This window comes from Aegilops tauschii, chromosome 4, assembly GCF_002575655.3.
Source record: "Aegilops tauschii subsp. strangulata cultivar AL8/78 chromosome 4, Aet v6.0, whole genome shotgun sequence".
NCBI lineage: Eukaryota > Viridiplantae > Streptophyta > Magnoliopsida > Poales > Poaceae > Aegilops > Aegilops tauschii.
In genome coordinates, this window is record NC_053038.3 from 17,739,359 (window position 1) to 17,759,644 (window position 20,286).

Consider the following 20,286-nt stretch of genomic DNA (forward strand, 5'->3'; position numbering starts at 1 on the left):
GGTGGGCCCGAGCTGTCGGATATAGCGTCAATACGTATAAAACAAAGTTTTAGCCTTATTTGCAACAGCCTGGAACAATCTTGGTACTGACACGCAAAAATTAGGAATCGTGTTACCAAACTGCATGTGATGCCCCAATTGTGGTACTTCTGTGCAATTAACTCCATGCATTCATGAATGCACTGATCCAGGTCCTATATAAAGGACATCATATGCCTCAGCACTATCTCATCCACCACAGCTTAGCAGCAACCACCAGTGCCTTGGACACACTCGATCATAAACTCTAGCTGATCAGGCCTACCTAAGCTTGTTCCGTGGCAAGCAATGGGGTGCTCCAAACTCATAGCTGGCATGCTCACCATGCTCCTCCTTGCTCCAGCTGTCCATGCCACGGACCCTGACCCTCTCCAGGACTTTTGTGTCGTCGACCTTGATGGCAAGGCGGTCTCGATGAACGGACATCCATGCAAGCCCATGTCGGAGGCTGGTGATGACTTCCTCTTTTTGTCCAAGCTGCCCAAGGCCGGCAACACGTCCACCCCGAACGGCTCGGACATGACGGAGCTCGACGTGGCTGAGTGGCCCGGTATGAACACACTAGACGTGTCCATGAACCGCGTGGACTTCCCACCCGGAGGCACCAACCCGCCGCACATCCACCCGCGTGCCACCGAGATTGGCATCGTTGTCGGCGTTCTGGGAACGGGGGTCCCCAGACTTGCCTGCCTGCGGCCTGCGGCGTGGCTCACCAGCGGCCTGGTACGACCCGTCTTCATCAACAAACCTTCAAGACCCTCGCGAGGGACCAAGCCTCGTGAGGCGGACGACGCAAGACCTCCTCAGGGGCGGCCTCACCAGGCTGGCTCGCGAGGAGCGGAGAGATCAAGGCAAGGGGCACCTCGCGTGGTTCCAGTGACGCAAGCCATGACGACCAAGGCCAGGCGGGCGCCAGCCCGCGTAGTGTCCTCATTTCCTCTTTGGTGCTAAAGAGGCAGGCGCAGGCGAGGAGTCCCAAGGCGTCAAGCAAAGGTTTCCAATTGGTGCAACGAGACCAAGACCAGTAGGACGGCAGCATGGAGGTCACCGTGGAACCCAAGACGGCGTCACCACCACAGCCTTTGGCAGGCGAAGACCACCTTTAGTCAGGAGAACTTGTACTAGTTGTCCCCCTTCTAATTTGGTCGTTGTTGGATCCCTTCCCGCTCAATATTTGGGAAGAGGACCAGGGCCTCTATAAATAGGACTAGCCACCACCTTAGCAAGGGGGACGGATTTGGGAAATCATTCGAATCACTCTCAACCACACTAGCTCGCCAAGCGCAAGAACACCTCCCCTCCGGAGGCTGTTCTTCCCTTATATTGTTCATCCTCTGCCCAAGGGGCAATCCACCACCACACACTGGAATAGGGTTTTACACCACATTGGTGGCCCGAACCAGTATAAACCTTGTGTCCCTTGTTCTTCGGGCTCGACGCGCTAAGCCTTGAGATCGCGGTGTGGGCGTGAGTTAGGGAAGAGAGAGATCTTCGTGCGCACCCCAGAGTTCAAACTTAAGGGTTTTGCCGGAACCCGAAATCCGACATTTGGCGCGCCAGGTAGGGGTGCGCCGAAGCTTTTCTTCCACCGATCTACGTTCCATCGCTTCACCGCATCCATGTCGGACGCACGTCGAGCCCGCGCCGAGCGCCGGGCCGCCCTCGCCGCTTGGGTCGCTCAGACGGCTCCTGTCGGCGGGCCTCCCCGTCATTCGCCATCACCCGCTGCCAACACAGTCACCGGCCCGGCAAGAAACGAGTAGCAGGCGTCCTCGCTGCACCCCTCTATGCAGCGGGACGGCCGCACCGCCACCCCGTCGCTGACTCCAGCAGGCTCGTCGTCCCACGCTCAGTGTTCACCCGCCGACGCGCAGGCCGCGCTGCTCATGGCGCGCGAGCTCCTGCGTTACCGCCCCGTCGACGACCTCCACGAGGACTGGCTGGACCACATCGCCAAGCTCGTCAGCGCCGCTGGGGGCTCGCCTGTCCCCTCGTTCTCGCTACCTCGCCCTCCTCCAGCCGCGGGCGACGTGGCCCACGGAGCACCTCCGCCGCCTCCGCAACAAGACGGAGCTCTAGCGCCAAGGTGCACAGCCCCCCGGCGCGACCCGCCGCGCTGGGTGCCCGCGCTAGAAGAAGGAAGCTGTCAAGAAGTCCCTCGGCCTCGAGAAAATGCCCCGGCGCTCCCGGCGCCACCACGACAAGACTGCGTGCTGCCTGCGCTGGTAGCGCATAGACATCAAGGACAGGCTCCACCTCTCCAGAAGGCTCCGGTGGCCACGGCTGGTTGTCGTGCCTTCACTCCGGAGCTGCAGCGTCGTCTGGCCGGGCAAGTTCAAGCCTGACCTGCCTCCTCGCTACGACGGCACCCCCGACCCCGCGGAGTTCCTGCAGCTGTACGAGCTGAGCATCGAAGCAGCCAACGGCAACGAAAAAGTCATGGCAAACTGGTTCCCCATGGCTCTCAAGGACGGAGCTCGCTCGTGGCTCCTGAATCTGCCCCCAGGATCGATCTCCACCTGGGGTGAGATGCGCGACCGCTTCATCACCAACTTCCAGGGCACTCGCAACCGGCCGCCGGCCGCGGGGGACCTACGCCGAGTCAAGCAGCAGCCAGGGGAGACCCTGCAAAAGTACATCTAGCGCTTCAACATCGTTCGCCTCAAGATCCCCAAGGTGACAGATGAGGCCATCATTTCAGCGTTCTTCGATGGCGTTCGCGACGTCAAGATGAAGGAGGAGCTCGCCATCCACGAGGAGTTGTGCACGGCCCTGGAGCTGTTCAACATGGCGACCAAGTGCGCACGAGCTGAGGAGGGGCGCCTTTCCCTCCTCGAGCTCCCTGCAGTCGATTCGGAGGAGAAGAAAGCCAAGGCCAAGAACGTGAAGCACAAGGGAGTGGCCGTGCTCGCGGCCGAGCCGGACACGAAGCGTGCCCGGGACCACCCCGAGTCATCCAGGAGCAGCCACCCGTTCTGCGCCTTCCACAACATGCACAGCCACAACACCAACGACTGTCAAGAGCTTAGGGCCATTCGAGATGGACGCTTCGGTCGACGCCCCGAGCGCAACGATCGGGGATACGGCCGAGGAGGAGGACAAGGCGCAGGACGCTGGGACGATCGCGGCCCCCGCCAGGAGTGGCGTGACCGGCCTCGTGAGGATCGCTGGCAGGACCAGCCTTGTCAGGGCGCGTGTAGGGACCAGCCTCGTGAGGATCGTCCTCAGGGCAATGCAGGCCTTCCTCCACTGCCGCCGCCAAGGAGGAACGACGACCATCATCAGGATGAGGGGGCTGGGGGCTTCCAAGAGTCGCGCGCTATCGCCTGCATCTTGGGTGGAGCTCAGGCCCCAGCGTCCCAACGCCTCTTCAAGCAGTTTTCCCGTGAGGTGAACGCGGCTCTTCCCAGGCTCGAGGCCACACGCCCGCTTAGGTGGTACAAGTGTGCCATCACCTTCAGCTCGGCGGATCAGCTCAAATGCGCAGCCACTGCTGGCGCCCTCCCGATGCTTTGCTCACCCGTCATCAGCAACGTCCAAGTCACCAAGACCCTCATCGACGGCGGCGCAGGGCTTAATGTCCTGTCCGTCGAGACATTCGACAGTCTCCAAGTGCCATACGGTCAGCTACATCCTACCAAGCCCTTCTCGGGAGTTACCGACGGCTCCACCACCCCGATAGGGCAAGTCCGCCTCCCTGTCACCTTCGGCCAGCGCGACAACTACCGCACCGAGCTCATCAACTTCGACGTCACCCACATTCGTCTGCCGTACAATGCCGTCCTCGGGTATCCAGCCTTGGCCAAGTTCATGGCCGTGACCCACCATGGCTACAACGTCCTCAAGATGCCGGGAAGCGGCGGGATCATCACAGTCCCCTGCGAAGAAAGAGATGCGGTGTGCTCCCTCGAGCGCGCCTTCCAAGCCGCAGCAATCGAAGACCCCAACAACGAAGGCCCGCAGTACCGTCCTGAGGCCATCCCCAAGAAGAAGAAGCAGCTACTCCGCACCGGGCCTCAGGAGGGCGGCATCTCCAGCCACGCCACCTCAGGATCGGCGCTCACGCCTGGGGCGCCTCCCTCCCTTGCATAGGAAGGCGCGCCTGGCGCCCTCCTCGGGCAAAGCTCGGGGGCTCTCTTCTGGAGGGCCTCAGACCTAGCCAACATCACGAGGGAGGCGCTCGGGCACCACGTGGAGGCATGCTTTGCAGCACGTTTCCCTCAAGAGGGCACTGGGCAAGGAGCGCCTGGTGCTCAGGAGTTCATCGACAAGGCCACCCAGGAGCCTCAAGAAGCAAGAGCCATGCGCGGCGACCGCCGCCCACCTAGAGCAGCCCCCCATCCTGGCGAGGACGGCAGGCTACGCGTCTGCATCGACATCCCAGGGCTCAACAGAGCCGCGTCTCAGGAGCACTTCTGGCCTTCGCGCGCTGGGCGTTGCGAGGGTCCACCTCACAGCTTCGTCCGCATGCCATTCGGCTTGCCGAGTGTGGCGGCGGCCTACCAGCGTCACCTCCGGAGCATCCTGGCTGCTCAGGAGGCAAGGCATCATGCAGTCCTGGTGGAGATGGAGACGATCCTCAAGGAACCGCCCGAGCCCCCAGAGCCTCCCGAGTCTTAGGGTCTAGGCGGCTCATGAGGAGCGACTCCTTCGGCACGTGCCTTCAGCTACCCCAACTCTTCTTCGACGACGGAACCATGTGACATTTTCCGAGTTTATTCAGCTGGGAGCGCCCCTCGGGCTGCATTATTCCCAGGTCGCACGGGCCTGCCCCTGCGACTTATATCCCTTTTACATCTTTAGCTTACTTTGCTGGGGGCGCCCCTCGGGCTGCATATCCCCAAGCCGATCGGGTCCGTCCCAGTGGCCTCTATCGTTTTCGCGTTTATCTAAGCTAGCTCGCATCACCTCGTGAGTTATTATGGTTATCACCTGCTTGACTGTTACTTACCGTGGCCAGCCCTATCGCCGGTCGGCCCCTCGCTCATCCTGCAACGAGGACTGCTCATGCTGGCACATCGCTTGTGCTCGGGTCCGTCCCAGCAACGCTGACAAATCTGAGTGGTCAAGCTCTGGCTCATGGCACGCCCGCGCACGTCACCTCACCAGGCCCTCAGTGCCCTCCTCTCCTTGCGGAAACGGCTAGTGGCAGACTGGCAGGCGTGGCCGCCATTCGCGCCCCACCTTGTGTTAACTTGCAGGAACATCCCGAGGGCGGCGGCAGGCGGTACCACGGGCACTCTCCCTTTTTCCCACGTAATTCGCTCGCGCGTTAAAAGGGGGGCTCCTGAGCATCGCGACTCAGGAGCTCTTACTGGCTCTCCAGCCCTCACCCCCTGGCCTTGACCACGGCATCGCGACCTGGCATACCAGCGGCGGCTGAGCTCGCTCGAGGGTCGGGACCTGAGGACGTAGAGCACCTAGAAGAACATGGGGAAGAGGGGGAGACCCGCACGGGCCTAACCTCGCTGTGCTGCAGATGGCGACGCGCGAGTCCGGCGCGGTACAAGTAATCGACTCTAGACTGCCGAGATAAGTTTCGCTCCCAGATTAATCAAACGGCATAGGACCCTCACTTGTTGCAGCTTTGTTACGGCAACGCGGCCTCCCTTTTCTACCTCTCGGTGGCTGCTTGCACGCTAAAGGGGACCTCTTGGGCATCGCGCCTCAGGAGCTCCTACTGGACCTCGGGCCGCTCACCTCCTGGCCTTGACCACGGCATCGCGACCTGGCATACCAGCGACGGCTGCAGCCTGCCTGGGGACCGGGACCTGTCAGCATAGAGCACCAAGCTATCGCGGAGTGGGAAAGGGAGAGACTGAGCCGAAGCAAAACATGCATCCGTAAATCTCCATAATAAGGATGATTTCAACAAAAGGCATTACAGACCCTTTACACGCGCCCCCACGGGGTTCGACTCAATTCCTCGCAGGGAACAAAAGGAAAGGATCGCTAGAAGCCCTATCTACGCGCGCCTACTCCATCATCAACAGTGGGCCACGAAGGTCGGTGCCAACCCCATCCAGATCAACGGCGTCGGCGCCCGCGCACCGAGGCTTTGCTCCGGGCACGACGAGAGCTCGGAGGCACGTAGCTGTCGTCACTTGTCTCTGGAGTCTCAGGGCTCGGGAGAGTCATTGGACTCCCAAGCGCCGCCGCTACCAGAAGAGCTGCTGGTGAGGACGGTGGCTGGACAGGCCCCTGCCGCAGCACCATCCCGGCGGCCCCCTCCGGGGCAGCACTCCAGGCGGCGGCCTTCCTCGTTGAAGGCCTTGAAGAGCATCGTGGATGCGCCGTCGTCCTCGAAGTGGATGGCGAGGGCGCCTTCCGTCCGGCAGACATGAGATACCTCGCCCCAGCCGCGTGTCATGAAGATCTTACCTGGGGAGACGAGTTCAATCTCCGCTCCGGTCGCCGGGGCATCGCAGTCGGCTGTTGCAGCCATAGCTTGACGGGACCTCTCGGCGGCACCTCGGCGGAGAAGAACTGCGGGAAGCGAATCCAGGTGCGCGGAGGCATCGCCGCCCACATCACAAGCTCGCGCGAGGAGCCCTCGGCGTGAGTTCCTGGGGCGACGACGCGCGCCACCGTGGCGCGGCGACCGCTGTCGCGGCATGGGCGGCGCTGGATGTCGCCTCTCTCTCTCCGGAGCCCTCGCCTTGGGCGTACAGAGGCAGCGGATAACCGGGAGGAGGCCCCTCGTACCAAGGCCTCACCACCTCCGGTCTCGCGACCACGTCGCGGCGGTGGGCCAACCTCTTCTTCGGCGGAAGAGGCCCAAGCTCATCGCGGGGGGCTTTCCCCTTTTCGGCGGTCGAGAACCTCCGAATCGGCGCCATGAGAATCGATGCGGGTGAAGAGGCAAGGAGGAAGAAGCAAGCGGAGCAGGAAGAGATGAGCGACGGGGGTTCTGCCCCCTCCTCATTTATAGCCTGAAGGAGGCCAATCGTCGACCCCCACGATCGCAGGTAATGATAACCCGCTTTTGCATGCAGCAGGGACTCGTCAAATCGGGCAGTTGCCGAGGCAGCGTGGGGAAGCGGAGACGCCCACGTCCCATCAATCGCCACGCGTCAACCAAGGCTGCAGGCTGTTGGGGCCCGCGGCGCTCCGCACTCGAAGCCAAGTCCGAGCGCGCCTTGGGCCCGGGGCTACTTTCGGCGTTCTGGGAACGGGGGTCCCCAGACATGCCTGCCTGCGGCCTGCGGCGTGGCTCACCAGCGGCCTGGTATGACCCGTCTTCATCAACAAAGCTTCAAGAACCTCGCGAGGGACCAAGCCTCGCGAGGCGGACGACGCAAGACCTCCTCAGGGGCGGCCTCACCAGGCTGGCTCGCGAGGAGCGGAGAGATCAAGGCAAGGAGCACCTCGTGAGGTTCCAGTGACGCAAGCCATGACGACCAAGGCTAGGCGGGTGCCAGGCGGGCGCCAGCCCGCGCAGTGTCCTCATTTCCTCTTTGGTGCTAAAGAGGCAGGCGCAGGCGAGGAGTCCTGAGGTGTCAAGCAAAGGTTTCCATATTGGTGCAACAAGACCAAGACTAGGAGGACGGTAGGATGGAGGTCACCGTGGAGCCCAAGACGGCGTCACCACCACAGCCTTTGGTAGGCGAAGACCACCTTTAGTCAGGATAACTTGTACTAGTTGTCCCCCTTCAAATTTGGCCGTTGTTGGATCCCTTCCCGCTCAATATTTGGGGAGAGGACCAGGGCCTCTATAAATAGGACTAGCCACCACCTTAGCAAGGGGGATGGATTCGGGAAATCATTCGGATCACTCTCAACCACACTAGCTCGCCAAGCACAAGAACACATCCCCTCAGGAGGTTGTTCTTCCGTTGTACTGTTCATCCTCTCCCCAAGGGGCAATCCACCACCACACATTGGAGTAGGGTATTACACCATATTCATGGCCCGAACCAGTGTAAACCTTGTGTCCCTTGTTCTTCGGGCTTGACGCGCTAAGCCTTGAGATCGCGGTTTGGGCGTGAGTTAGGGAAGAGAGAGATCTTCGTGTGCACCCCAGAGTTCGAACCTTAAGGGTTTTGCCGAAACCCGAAATCCGACAATTGTGATGAAAGTTGAGCTCCTCGGCAGCCTTGACTCCGGGAACAAGCTCTACTCCAGGGTGGTGCGCGCCGGTGAGACGTTTCTCATCCCGCGCGGGCTCATGCACTTCCAGTTCAACATCGGTAAGACGGAGGCCTCGATGGTCGTCTCCTTCAACAGCCAGAACCCCGGCATCGTCTTCGTGCCACTCACGCTCTTCGGTTCCAACCCGCCCATCCCCACACCGGTGCTCACCAAGGCTCTCCGGGTGGAGGCTGGGGTCGTGGAACTTCTCAAATCCAAGTTCGTTGGTGGGTCTTAATTCCTGGGAGCCAGCCCTGAAATGATCAATATATAATTCGATATATGCATGCTAGCGAAATTTAATAATTCTCAACAGAAGACATGTATTCAAGCTTCTGGTTAAGCTCCATGCAGTTGTATTAAAATTGAATAAGTTAGCCTAGCAATTCAGCCTTTAGAACCGATACGAGGAATTGAAATGTACTACTTTTATTGTCGTCTTTGTTCTTTTCATTGAATGAAATATATAATTATCATTTTTGCAATTTGTCATGTTGCCCTTTTATAAGTCAAACATGCTCTCAAGTTTACGTCGCCACGGCGTGGTGCATAATCTCCAAACCATTTATAAAACATGTTCTCAAGTTACGGAAATATATTGTCAAAATGTAAATTGTGTCGGTTCAATGCATTGTAGCAATCTAGAAAATGTACGCAAATATGAGAGTGGGATTTTTCTACCATGCATAGGGTATCCCATATATATGGATCCATCATCGTTGTTGCTATGAGATTCGGGCTACTTTTTTGGTTGTTGTCAAATTGATCTTGTGTCATAATGTTTCGTTTGGGTTTCTTTTTCTTGTTTCAGTGTATCATCCTATCTCAGTATGTACCAATAATAAAATACACTTGTTTTAGATTAGATTTGTTGATAAACGGCGATACACAACAAACCATTATGATACAATTCTGAACGAGAGTAAAAACCTAATGCAACACTTTGAAAGAAGATAAATTTTAACAACAACCCAAAAGGTAGCATGAATCTCAAAGTGATCACTGACGGTGGATCCATGCATGGTAGAACATCATTTGTCGGAAAAGCATGCTCTCAAGTTATTGGTATGCACTGCAAATGTACCGGTTCAAGCTTTGTGTATATATGCAAATGCATCCACCTCTTCCTTTTATTGTTTCATCTTGAAAAATCCCAATTTCTCGGACAAGGCAATAGGGACAGAGGGCTTTTTGGCGCGCTTTTAACAGATTTGTCGATCTATTATCAAGGATGTGCTTATGGTGGCAATCCAGCAAATTCCTCGTGATAATGGTAGGAATTTTCATTCCCGCAATTAGGCCTACATTGCTCTCCTCCCTAAGAAAGATGGGGTGGCCAATATTGCGGATTTCCATCCCATTAGTCTACTTCATGGGATCCCTAAGATATTTTCCAAGGCCCTTGCAGTTTCTCTGGGCCCTATGTTGGATCATCTCATCATTGATAATAATCAAAGACAATCCAAGGTAATTTCATGTTGGTTAGCAAATCTATCAAGTAATTCCATCAGAGGAAGATTCCTATGCTATCCCTGAAGCTCAATGTTGTGAGGGCTTTCGACGTTGTTACGTGGCCATTCTTGCTGCACAGATGCTGATTGCGGCTTTGGGGCCAAGCAGTAGCGTACTCAGGGGGTGCCACGTGTACCATGGCATACCCAGATTTTTGGAAAATATTTTTTCATCATGTAAAAATTAGCTTATTTTTAAGACCCATGCAAGCTAATTGAAATAGACTTCAACTTTGTTGAAGTGTGCACACCCTTCATTTTATTTCTAGGTCTGTTACTGGGCTAGGTGGTGCTCGGGTGAAGTACGCGCCTGATCGATCAGTGAGCAAATCAACGACCGATCAAAGCATAGTTTAAAAATTCGTGAGACGCCTGCGAAACAACGAAAACGTGCTTGTCAGTGACAATCAACGAGCCTGTTGTGTCGAAGAGTTAGACTTCCTTTGTGACCGTCATCCATCCAGCGCATGCATCGGTCCGCCTCTCCCTGTCTCCGGACAATCTCTCCGGTGTACCCGGCCGCCTCAGCTGGCCCCTCCGCCAGGTGGAGCACAACATATCCGCATGTCACCCACCCATCAATTATCAATTTTTTTAAAAGGAGGATGACCCCGGTCTCTACATCTGAACAATGCATGCATTCATTTTATTAATTATTCGCAAAGACTTTACAAAGTAGTATATCAGTAAGTCTGAAGCCACCATCTTGGCAACATCTGCCACTGCTCATATCCAGTTAATGAAGGGGGGCCGAAAGTCCGAGCCAAATACCAAACATACCTCGCACCAAAGCCTAACATCTAAAGCCCGAGGCCCCAACCAAGCCTCATACCGGGTCTGGGGCACACACCGGTCCGACGAACTCTCAGAAGTCGACGCAGCCGTCTTCCACCGATCCATCTTCAGAGCAGGCACTCATGCATCGACCTTGCCAGACGCCCCCACGACACCAGACAGGGCCGTCGCCCTGCGCGAGTCCATCAACTCACGTCCGTCACCGAGACCCTGCTGCACCACGCCGCCCAGACTCACCGTCGTCGACACGGTAGATGTACACCGCTCCACTCCTTGCGTCCTCCATCTAGCAACTGCTCCAAAACAATGCCGAGAGTGACACTGAAAGCGTCGCCATCGTCCAATCCAGGATACCCGAATCTAGGGTTTCCCCGGAACAGCGTGAGTGAGAAGAAAGGTGTCTACAATGGCGATGCCTTCAACAAGGTAGCGACGCTTAGACGCCGCCATCGCCTGCCATGACCATAGTTGGAGCTCAGTTTTCACCAGCAGCCACGCCTCCCCAACTAGCCGCCGGGACTAGATGTGAGATCCAGAGATCCACCACAGCCAGTCGGCCGACCAACTCGGGCGGGGGAGTAGGCCGCCACTGCCCGAGCCTTCCCCATGCTGCGGGACTAGCCCAGGAGCACCTCCACGTACCTCCATCGGAGCCGTCGAGATGTAGTAGGGACAACCACATGTAGGATGTGGCCCGCCCAGACCCATCTGGTCCCAGAGAACTCTATTGGAGCCGGGAAGATTGGAAGGATGCCTTTCGAGACAACTTCCAGGGTACTTATGTCCGACCGCTGGACGCCGATGACCTTAGTCACATAGTCCAGCAACCCGGAGAGTCAGCCCGCAAACTCTGGACTCGGTTCTTAATTAAAAAAGAACCAAATTGTTGTCTGTCCAGACGCCAAAGCCTTAGCGGCCTTTAAGCACAGCGTCCGCGACGAATGGCTCGCACGACACCTCGGTCGGAAAAGCCGAAGACTATGGCAGCTCTTACTGCACTCATGACCCGCTTCTGCGCGGGCGAAGATAGCTGGTTGGCTCGTAGAAGCAACAGTACCAGCGAACCTGGCACTTCGGAGGCCAGGGATGGCAACGGAAGGCCACGATGTAACAAAAACAAGCGTCGGAACAATAATGACGAAACTGAAGAAACAACGGTCAACACCGGATTCAGTGGCTCTAAACCCGGTCAGCGGAAGAAGCCATTCAAAGAAAATAGGGATGGTCCATCTAATTTGGACAAGATATTCAATAGGCCTTGCCAGATTCATGGCACCCCCGACAAGCCTGCCAACCATTCCAACAGAAACTGCTAGGTTTTTAAACAGGCCGGTAAATTAAATACCGAACACAAGGGGAAACGGCCTCAAAGCGAGGACGATGACGAGCCCCGCCCACCGAACATAGGGGGACAGAAGAAATTTCCCCCTGAGGTGAAAACATTGAACATGATATATGTCACACATATCCCTAAGAGGGAGCACAAGCGCGCACTAAGGGACGTCTACGTCGTAGAGCCTGTCGCCCCAAAGTTTATCCCATGGTCGGCTTGTCCGATCACCTTCGATCGCAGGGACCACCCAACCAGTATCTGGCACGGAGGTTCAGCGGCCCTGGTACTCGACCCAATCATTGATGGATATCATCTCACTCGGGTCCTTACGGATGATGGCAGCGGTCAAACCTTGATTTATCTAGATACTATCCGTAAAATGGGTATTGACCCTTCAAGAATCAAGCCTAGTAACACCACCTTTAAAGGAGTGATACTCGGTGTAGAGGCCGCTGCACGGGCTCGTTAACATTGGAAGTAGTCTTCGGTTCACCGGATAACTTCCGAAGCGAAGACTTGATCTTCGACATTGTCCCCTTTCGCAGCGGTTATCACGCTCTGCTCGGACGAACTGCCTTCACGTGTTTCAATGCAGTCCCGCACTATGCGTATTTAAAGCTCAAAATGCCCAGACCGCGCGGCGTTATCAGTCAATGGAAACATGGAGCTCTCCCTCCGTACTGAGGAGCACACCGCGGCCCTTGCAGCCGAGATGCAGAGTGGTCTCATCAAGGCGAACACTTCATCGGTCATCAAGACCCCGTACACTGCTAAGCAAGTCCGGCCTACTATGCAAAACGACAACTCGGTGGATCGAGAGCTGGACTAGCAGTTTCGCCTCCGCCGATTGCCCCATAAAACTGCGGCATATGTACCCCGTGTGTGTGCATAATTACACACTTAAAATACCTTGGGCAACGACGGAGGCACACTGCGGACAAGGTCTATAGTGCGGCTTGACCCTATTTGGACCTCAACCTTTTTTTTCTCTTCCTTTTTTTCACATATTACAGGTCCATTAAAACCTAGCTACCCTACGGTCGTGCAAGGGCTCTTTTCCAGGCCCCTTTTGTATAAACGACCGTCGACTGCTCCTCTCAAAGGATTTTTTTACCAAGGAGAAACGACGCAGACGTGCGGCAGGGCATCATGACTACCTTTTCTTTTTAGGCCCTGTATACAGCTTCCCCTTGTGTATAAATTCTCGGCATGTAAAATAGCCTTGATGTTCACGGCATTATCCGTAATAGCACGTCCTGACGTATTAATCAGAGTATAAAGGAAACCGTTTATCGCCAACCCCTGTTCGGTATTGGTTTATTTTACCATCTGTATCCCCTCCTTGCTTCAGATTGCCACATATACTTTGGTCCGGCCAGAATGCCGGGGGCTCTATTCGGCCACGTATATTTTCAAAAGTCCGAACACCTATAGGGTACTCTTCGGCATCCCGAATACTGCATTATATGCATCAGCTCCGAATCATGTCTTTGGTCTATAGTTGGGTTGCCCGGCTCTTGTGTTTACCACCTTACGTTCCGCTAGTTCGGCTAAAATAGTAAAGGGAGAACTACTGCGATTGTGTTTCTAGTTCGTCCGGTCAAACACCTCAGTAGAGAAAGCTGAAAACTGACTGTCATGGTATGGCGAGAGCTGGTCGGCGATTCGGCGACTTACTACAAATCTTTAGTGATTTACTCCGTGTTATACGAGGGGCTGGTTTTCGCCCAGCCATGCGACAAAGGCATCCTTGTTCGGATTGCTGCTTACGCACCAGGGGCTAGTACTTAGCCCCACCATCAAACTCCTATGGCTAAGTGAAAGTAATAAAGCCGCATAGTACGGTTGCCTGGTTCACTGTGCGGACACCTCCTTTACGGACCAAGACATTGGATAAAGTGTGATCACGCGCTATACCAAACACCCCTGTAGCATCTACGCGGGGGCTGAAGCCGACGACTGGCAAACTTTCAGAATTAGAAACGGCCGCACAGGAGGAAAATAAGCCAAGATAAAAGCATAAATATATGAGAAGCCTTGGTTCACAAAATAAAGTTTTGACAGCCCGGATACATTCACTCAAACATAACATCCTTTGAGCATTGGCCCTCTACTATTCGGGCACCCGCTAGGACATCTTCGAAGTATCTCTCCGACTTGCGATGGTCCTTGCCTTCGGGCGGGCCTGCGGTCGCCATGTCGGTGGCCTTTATCTTTGCCCAGTGCATCTTGACACGGGCAAAGGCCATCCGCGCACCCTCTATGCACGCCGAGCGCTTCATAGCTTCAACTCGAGGCAGCGCATCGACGAGTCGCCTAACCAAGCCAAAGTAGCTACTAGGAATTGGTTCGGGTGGCCAAAGCCGGATTATGAGATCCTTCATGGCCAAGCCGGACATCCTATGCAGCTCCGACAGTTGCTTCATCTGGTTGTTCAGAAGCGCCGGATGCTCCGGCGCCAGGTGAAGGAAATATGCCCTAGAGGCAATAATGAAGTTGTTATTTATATTTCCTTATATCATGATAAATGTTTATTATTCATGCTAGAATTGTATTAACCGGAAACTTAGTACATGTGTGAATACATAGACAAAATAGAGTGTCCCTAGTATCCCTCTACTTGACTAGCTCGTTAATCAAAGATGGTTAAGTTTCCTAGCCATAGACATGTGTTGTCTTTTGATGAACGGGATCACATCATTAGGAGAATGATGTGATGGACAAGACCCATCCGTTAGCTTAGCATGTTGATCGTTCAGTTTTATTGCTGTTACTTTCTTCATGACTTATACATATTCCTTTGACTATGAGATTATGCAACTCCCGAATACCTGAGGAACACCTTGTGTGCTATCAAATGTCACAACGTAACTGGGTGATTATAAAGATGCTCTACAGGTGTCTCCGAAGGTGTTTGTTGGATTGGCATAGATCGAGATTAGGATTTGTCACTCCGAGTATCGGAGAGGTATCTCTGGGCCCTCTCGGTAATGCACATCACTATAAGCCTTGCAAGCAATGTGACTAATGAGTTAGTTACGGGATGATGCATTACGGAACAAGTAAAGAGACTTGCCGGTAACGAGATTGAACTAGGTATGAGGATACCGGCGATCAAATCTCGGGCAAGTAACATACCGATGGCAAAGGGAACAACGTATGTTGTTATGCGGTTTGACCGATAAAGATCTTCGTAGAATATGTAGGAACCAATATGAGCATCCAGGTTCCGCTATTCGTTATTGACCGAAGATGTGTCTCGGTCATTGATACGTCTCCGTCGTATCTATAATTTTTGATTGTTTCATGCCAATATTATACAAGTTTTATATACTATTCGAAACTTTTTATATGATTTATTGGACTAACCTATGGATCCAGTCCCAAGTGCCAATTCCTGTTTTCTGCATGTTTTTTGTATTGCAGAGTATCCATATCAAACGAAGTCCAAATGCAATAAAATTTCACGGAGAATTATTTTGGAATATATGTGATTTTTGGGAGTTGGAATCACCGCAAACGGAGGCCCGTGGTGGGCACAACCCACCAGGGCCTGCCAGAGGAGCTAGGTGTGCCATGGTGGGTTGTGCTCACCTCGTACGTCGGTTGGACCTCTACTTCAGGCGCAAGGAATCTTATATCCATAAAAAATCGTGTTAAAATCTCTGCGCAATCGGAGTTACGGATCTCTGGGAATATGAGAAACGTTTTTTGGCCAGATCTGGAGGACGCGAAACAGAAGAGAACAGAGAGGGAGATCCAATCTCGGAGGGGCCCCGCCCCTCCGCCACCATGGAGACCAAGGACCAGAGGGGGGACTCTCCTCCCATCTAGGGGGGAGGCCAAGGAAGAATAAGAAGGAGGGGGTCTCTCTCCCCCTCGCTTCCGGTGGCGCCGGAGTGCCGCCGGGGCAAGGATCGGGACAACGATCTGCATCAACAACCTTGCTACTGTCCACACCAACTTTCTCCCCCTCTATGCAGCGGTGTAACACCTCTTCCCCCCGATGTAACCTCTACTTAAACATGGTGCTCAACTCCATATATTATTTCCCTATGATCTATGGTTATCCTATGATGTTTGAGTATATCCGTTTTGTCCTGTGGGTTAATCGTGATCTTGGTTGGTATGATTCTATATTTTATTTATGGTGCTGTCCTACGGTTCCGTCCGTTCTTGCGCAAACGTGAGGGGCCCCCGCTGTAGGGTGCTGCAATATGTTCATGGTCCGCTTACGGTGGGTTGCGAGAGTGACAGAAACTTAAACCCGAGTAACTGGGGTATGACGTAAGGGAGTAAAGAGGACTTGATATTTAATGCTATGGTTGGGTTTCGCGACCTTAATGATCTTTAGTAGTTGCGGATGCTTGCTAGAGTTCCAATCATAAGTGCATATGCTCCAAGTAGAGAAAGTATGTTAGCTCATGCCTCTCCCTCATATAAAATTACAAGAATGATTACCTGTAACTTGTAATCGATTGCCTAGGGACAAATAACTTTCTTGTTGACAAAAGCTCTCTACTAAAATTAACTTAGTTGCGTATTTATCTTAACAGCCCCTAGATTTTATTTACACGCTCTTTATTATCTTGCAAACCTATCCTATCACACCTACAAAGTACTTCTAGTTTCATACTTGTTCTAGGTAAAGCGAACGTCAAGCGTGCGTAGAGTTGTATCGGTGGTCGATAGAACTTGAGGGAATATTTGTTCTACCTTTAGCTCCTCGTTGGGTTCGACACTCTTACTTATCGAAAGAGGCTACAATTGATCCCCTATACTTGTGGGTTATCAAGACCTTTTTTAGCGCCGTTGCCGGGGAGCAATAGCGTGGGGTGAATATTCCTATGTGTGCTTGTTTGCTTTATCACTAAATAGTTTTTATTTCCTGTTCTAAGTTGTTGTCACAGCCTGATTTTTGGCCCTTTCTTTTTCTTTTGTTTTTCTGAGGTTTTTGCTTGAGTTTTCTTTTTCCGTGGCTTTGTGGTCCGGAAACTGAAGAAGATGCCCTCTTCTTTCTTTTCAGAGTGGCTTGTCATCCTCAAACCCTTCCCAAGACCTTTCCATTTCACCTTGGACCAAATTCCAATATTCTTTTTATTGGGAATATTCCTTTTCTATTAAAGGAATAATCCTTTTTGCCCTAGGTTGTGAAGCAACCTATATTTCTATCACTCAAAAAATTCCCAAATAATTCCTATAAATTGTTTGGGTCATATCTTCCTCAAATATGGAAAAATCTTTCAGTTGCCATGTTTCCCATCATGCTCAATTAATTATTTTCCTATTCAGTCCTGAGTGGCAAATTCTGAAGCAAGTGCCATTTATCTTTGCCCAATTGACCCCAAACTTCTTGGACACCTTTTCATGTCCATATTATTGCCTCATGCCAAAATTCAACTTAATTTGCCTAGTAAATATTCATGAGCAATTTTTCAAAGTTCCTGTCTCAGGGAATTGATTGTGAAGGAAGTACAAGGTAGGCATATCCAATTGAGTTGAAATTTTGCAAGGCCCTTCATATGATCAAATCATGACTCTCCACCAAATATGAGCTCATGTAACTCATCTATGTGAGCCCAGCTCGAAATCTTGGTTTCTGGTCAGATTTTCAGGATGAGAAGCAACTATATTTTATATTGCTTCATTTAAGCTGAAATTTTCCAGGGCATTCTAATATCCATATAAACACTCTCCGCCAAAATTTGGCTCAATCCATTTCATCATTTGCCCTGTGTAATTTTTCCAAGTTTCTGTCCAGAGCAAAGCTATATGAAGCAAGTGCTATTTTGGTTCATCCAAATAGCATGAGACTTTTTGAGCATCTTCATAGGACCAAATGACTCCGCCTTGCCCAATTTCAGCTCAACTTGCCTCTCCATGTGAGTGCATCATCATGCTCACGTTTCTGGACTATTTTCGTCAGTTGCAAAGCAAGTGTATTAAACCTTGACACATTGCTCTTCAAACTCCCAAGGACTGTAGTCCTTCCTACCCTAAACCTCCAAGACATCACACTTGCCCCCTAGCCCTTCTCAGTTGATCACGCTAACTTGATCAAGTTTGCAACAGCAAACTTCAGAGGTTAAAGCCCACTTAACCAGAGAACCTTTTACCAAGCCACCACCCCAATTGAGATCTCCACTGGAGGGACTAAACCCCAGACACGTTTTGGCCGAACCCCGTGCACTGTGTGCACCAGTGCCCGTGGTGACCACCGTTTTGGCGTGCAATGGCCGTGTCCAGAGCGTTGTTTTGCCTCGGCCCTGCTCGTCCTCATCGTCTTCGCGCGCGTGAGCCTGTCCAGCGTGTTCCCCTCGTCGTCGCCACCTCTCTGGACCCCTCTCCCCCTCCGTCCGCTTCCTCACCGACGCTCGCTACCGAACACCCACGGGAGCACAGTGCGCCGACCATCGTCTTCCTCCTCGTCCCTTCCTCCCCGTGCTCTCTTGTCTCTCTCTGCCTCCTGAGCTCGTCCATGTTCCTCCCCGGCACCTACCTCCGAGCTCATGTGCGTGCATACGCGTCCGCGGCGACGACAACGCGGCACCTCCCTCTCCTGCCTATTTAAGGCAGCCCCGACCCTCTCCCGAGCACCCCATCGCCCTTGCCTCACTCCTACACTCCTCCCTAGCTCCATGCCCTAGCCCCGGAGCCTCTCCTAGTCTCAGATGGCCGCCATGGCCACCGCGAAGCTCGGCTTATATTCGAGACATCCGAGCCCGCAATAGCTCCACCCAGTCTCCGGTGACCCTCCCCTGCCGTTTCCCTCATCCTCTGGCGCACCAGGGCGACATGCCCATCTCCTCCCGACGCCGCCGTCCGCCGGCCTCGTAGCCACTGCTGCCTGAGGCCACCACACCGGTCGTGGGTGGCACCACCAGATGCACCTCTCCGCGCTAAGCTCGCCCATAGGTGGAGCGCCGCGGGAGACGGCCGGAGTCGCCAGCAAGCCTCGCCGGAGTCCGCACCTCCATCGGCCAAGCGCGGGCACGATGGAGACGACGTCGCCCCCGCCAGCTGGCCAGTGGACCCCGCAGGCCCCGCGCGTCAGCCTCTCCGAGTGTTGACTTGGACCCTGTGACGTGGATAAGTGGACATGACTTTTGCCCATGTACGCTTTCATCCACCGTAAGCGCATTTTCCTCTTCTTCGGCCCTGAATACGTTTTCATCTCTGGAAAACGTATTCTCAGAAAAGACACGTTCGGTTTAAACTACCAGGGACCTATTTGCAGAAGTATTTTTACAAACTAGTCCCTGAGCTTTAAACGTCCGTATCTTTTTACCCGTAGCTCGGAATGAGGTGATTCCAAAGCCCATTTCTTTGTCTCGTCGAGCCCGTTCTGTTGGTATCATTTTCACCATGTGTTAACATTCTGAAATGACCATTTTGCCCTTGCGCTTAATCAGCCCCCTCCGAGAGAGAACGTTTTTCGGCAATTCTTTCCGCGAGCTTCTCGCACTTCTTCCCAGTGATTTCTTGCACCCTAGGAAAGCCACAATACCCACTTGCATGATAGTCATGAAGTAGCCATGGTTTTTAACTTGAATATTTAATCAATGTTTGCTTGTTTAAAATATGGTTACCATTGTTCCGGTGATGCGTGGAGTTTCATGTTCACTCTCGTGCTATATTGTCTTGCATTTGGTTATCATGTATTCCAGCTAGTATTCCTTTCATGCTTATGCTTACTAGTAGTGCATGTTGATGTCGGTGATGGTCTTCGGTGCATGACTGCCGTCTGTTCCGAGTGCCGTTGTTATGCATGTTCCATTGCATCCAGTTGGTTAAATGCTTGCATGGTAGCATTGTTGATATGTTCTTGCATGATATTTATCGTTGATGCTAGTAGTTCTGCTATGTTTATAAGTAGTGTTGTACTTGGGATATTCATGATCGTCATTATGCCATGCTTAGTTGGATATGATTCATTGTTGATATGGTTGTCGCACCCCATGCTCATATATTGTAGTTGCATCATGTTATTTTCGTATGACTCAACTTATTGCACTCAAGTTTAACCGGACTTAATTGAACTTGAACAACTGTTGGCTGAGTCATGGTGCCACCATATCGGGCTGACAAGTGCAACCACATTTGCCTTTATGGGGAGGCCGTTCGTCCTCCGTTGGCATGCCTTTTGTCGGTGCCTCCAATTAGGGAAGGTTATTGGCATGCGTTACCCTGGCCCGGTAAGCAGACATAATATTGTGGGCCTGTTGTTGTTATGGCACCGTGTCCCCGTTTGGGACTGTTTATTTGCCACGATGGTGGTAGTTTTGCCTTTGGTAGGCTGGGTCACCCAGGACTAAGCCTAGTGGGGTGTTGGTCGGAGTGGCCGTAAGAGTGTCATGGCAATGGGAGAGTTTTGTCGGAATGCCGTTGGTCCACCCGAATGGGAGTGCGAGGCCATGGGTTCCGTGGTGTGGGTAAAGTGCGCTACCTCTGCAGAGTGTATTAAATCTATCGATAGCC

General features: G+C 53.2%; 1 protein-coding gene across 1 annotated transcript; it reads left to right on the forward strand.

Annotated features, from left to right (window-relative positions):
• Nucleotides 1-327: 327 nt before the first annotated feature.
• Nucleotides 328-8,522, forward strand: LOC109742628 (oxalate oxidase 1-like). Its single transcript, XM_020301729.3, has 2 exons — nt 328-711; nt 8,123-8,522. Exons 1-2 carry the CDS (start codon nt 328-330, stop codon nt 8,405-8,407), a joined length of 669 nt encoding a protein of 222 aa, XP_020157318.1. The 3' UTR covers nt 8,408-8,522.
• Nucleotides 8,523-20,286: the final 11,764 nt, after the last annotated feature.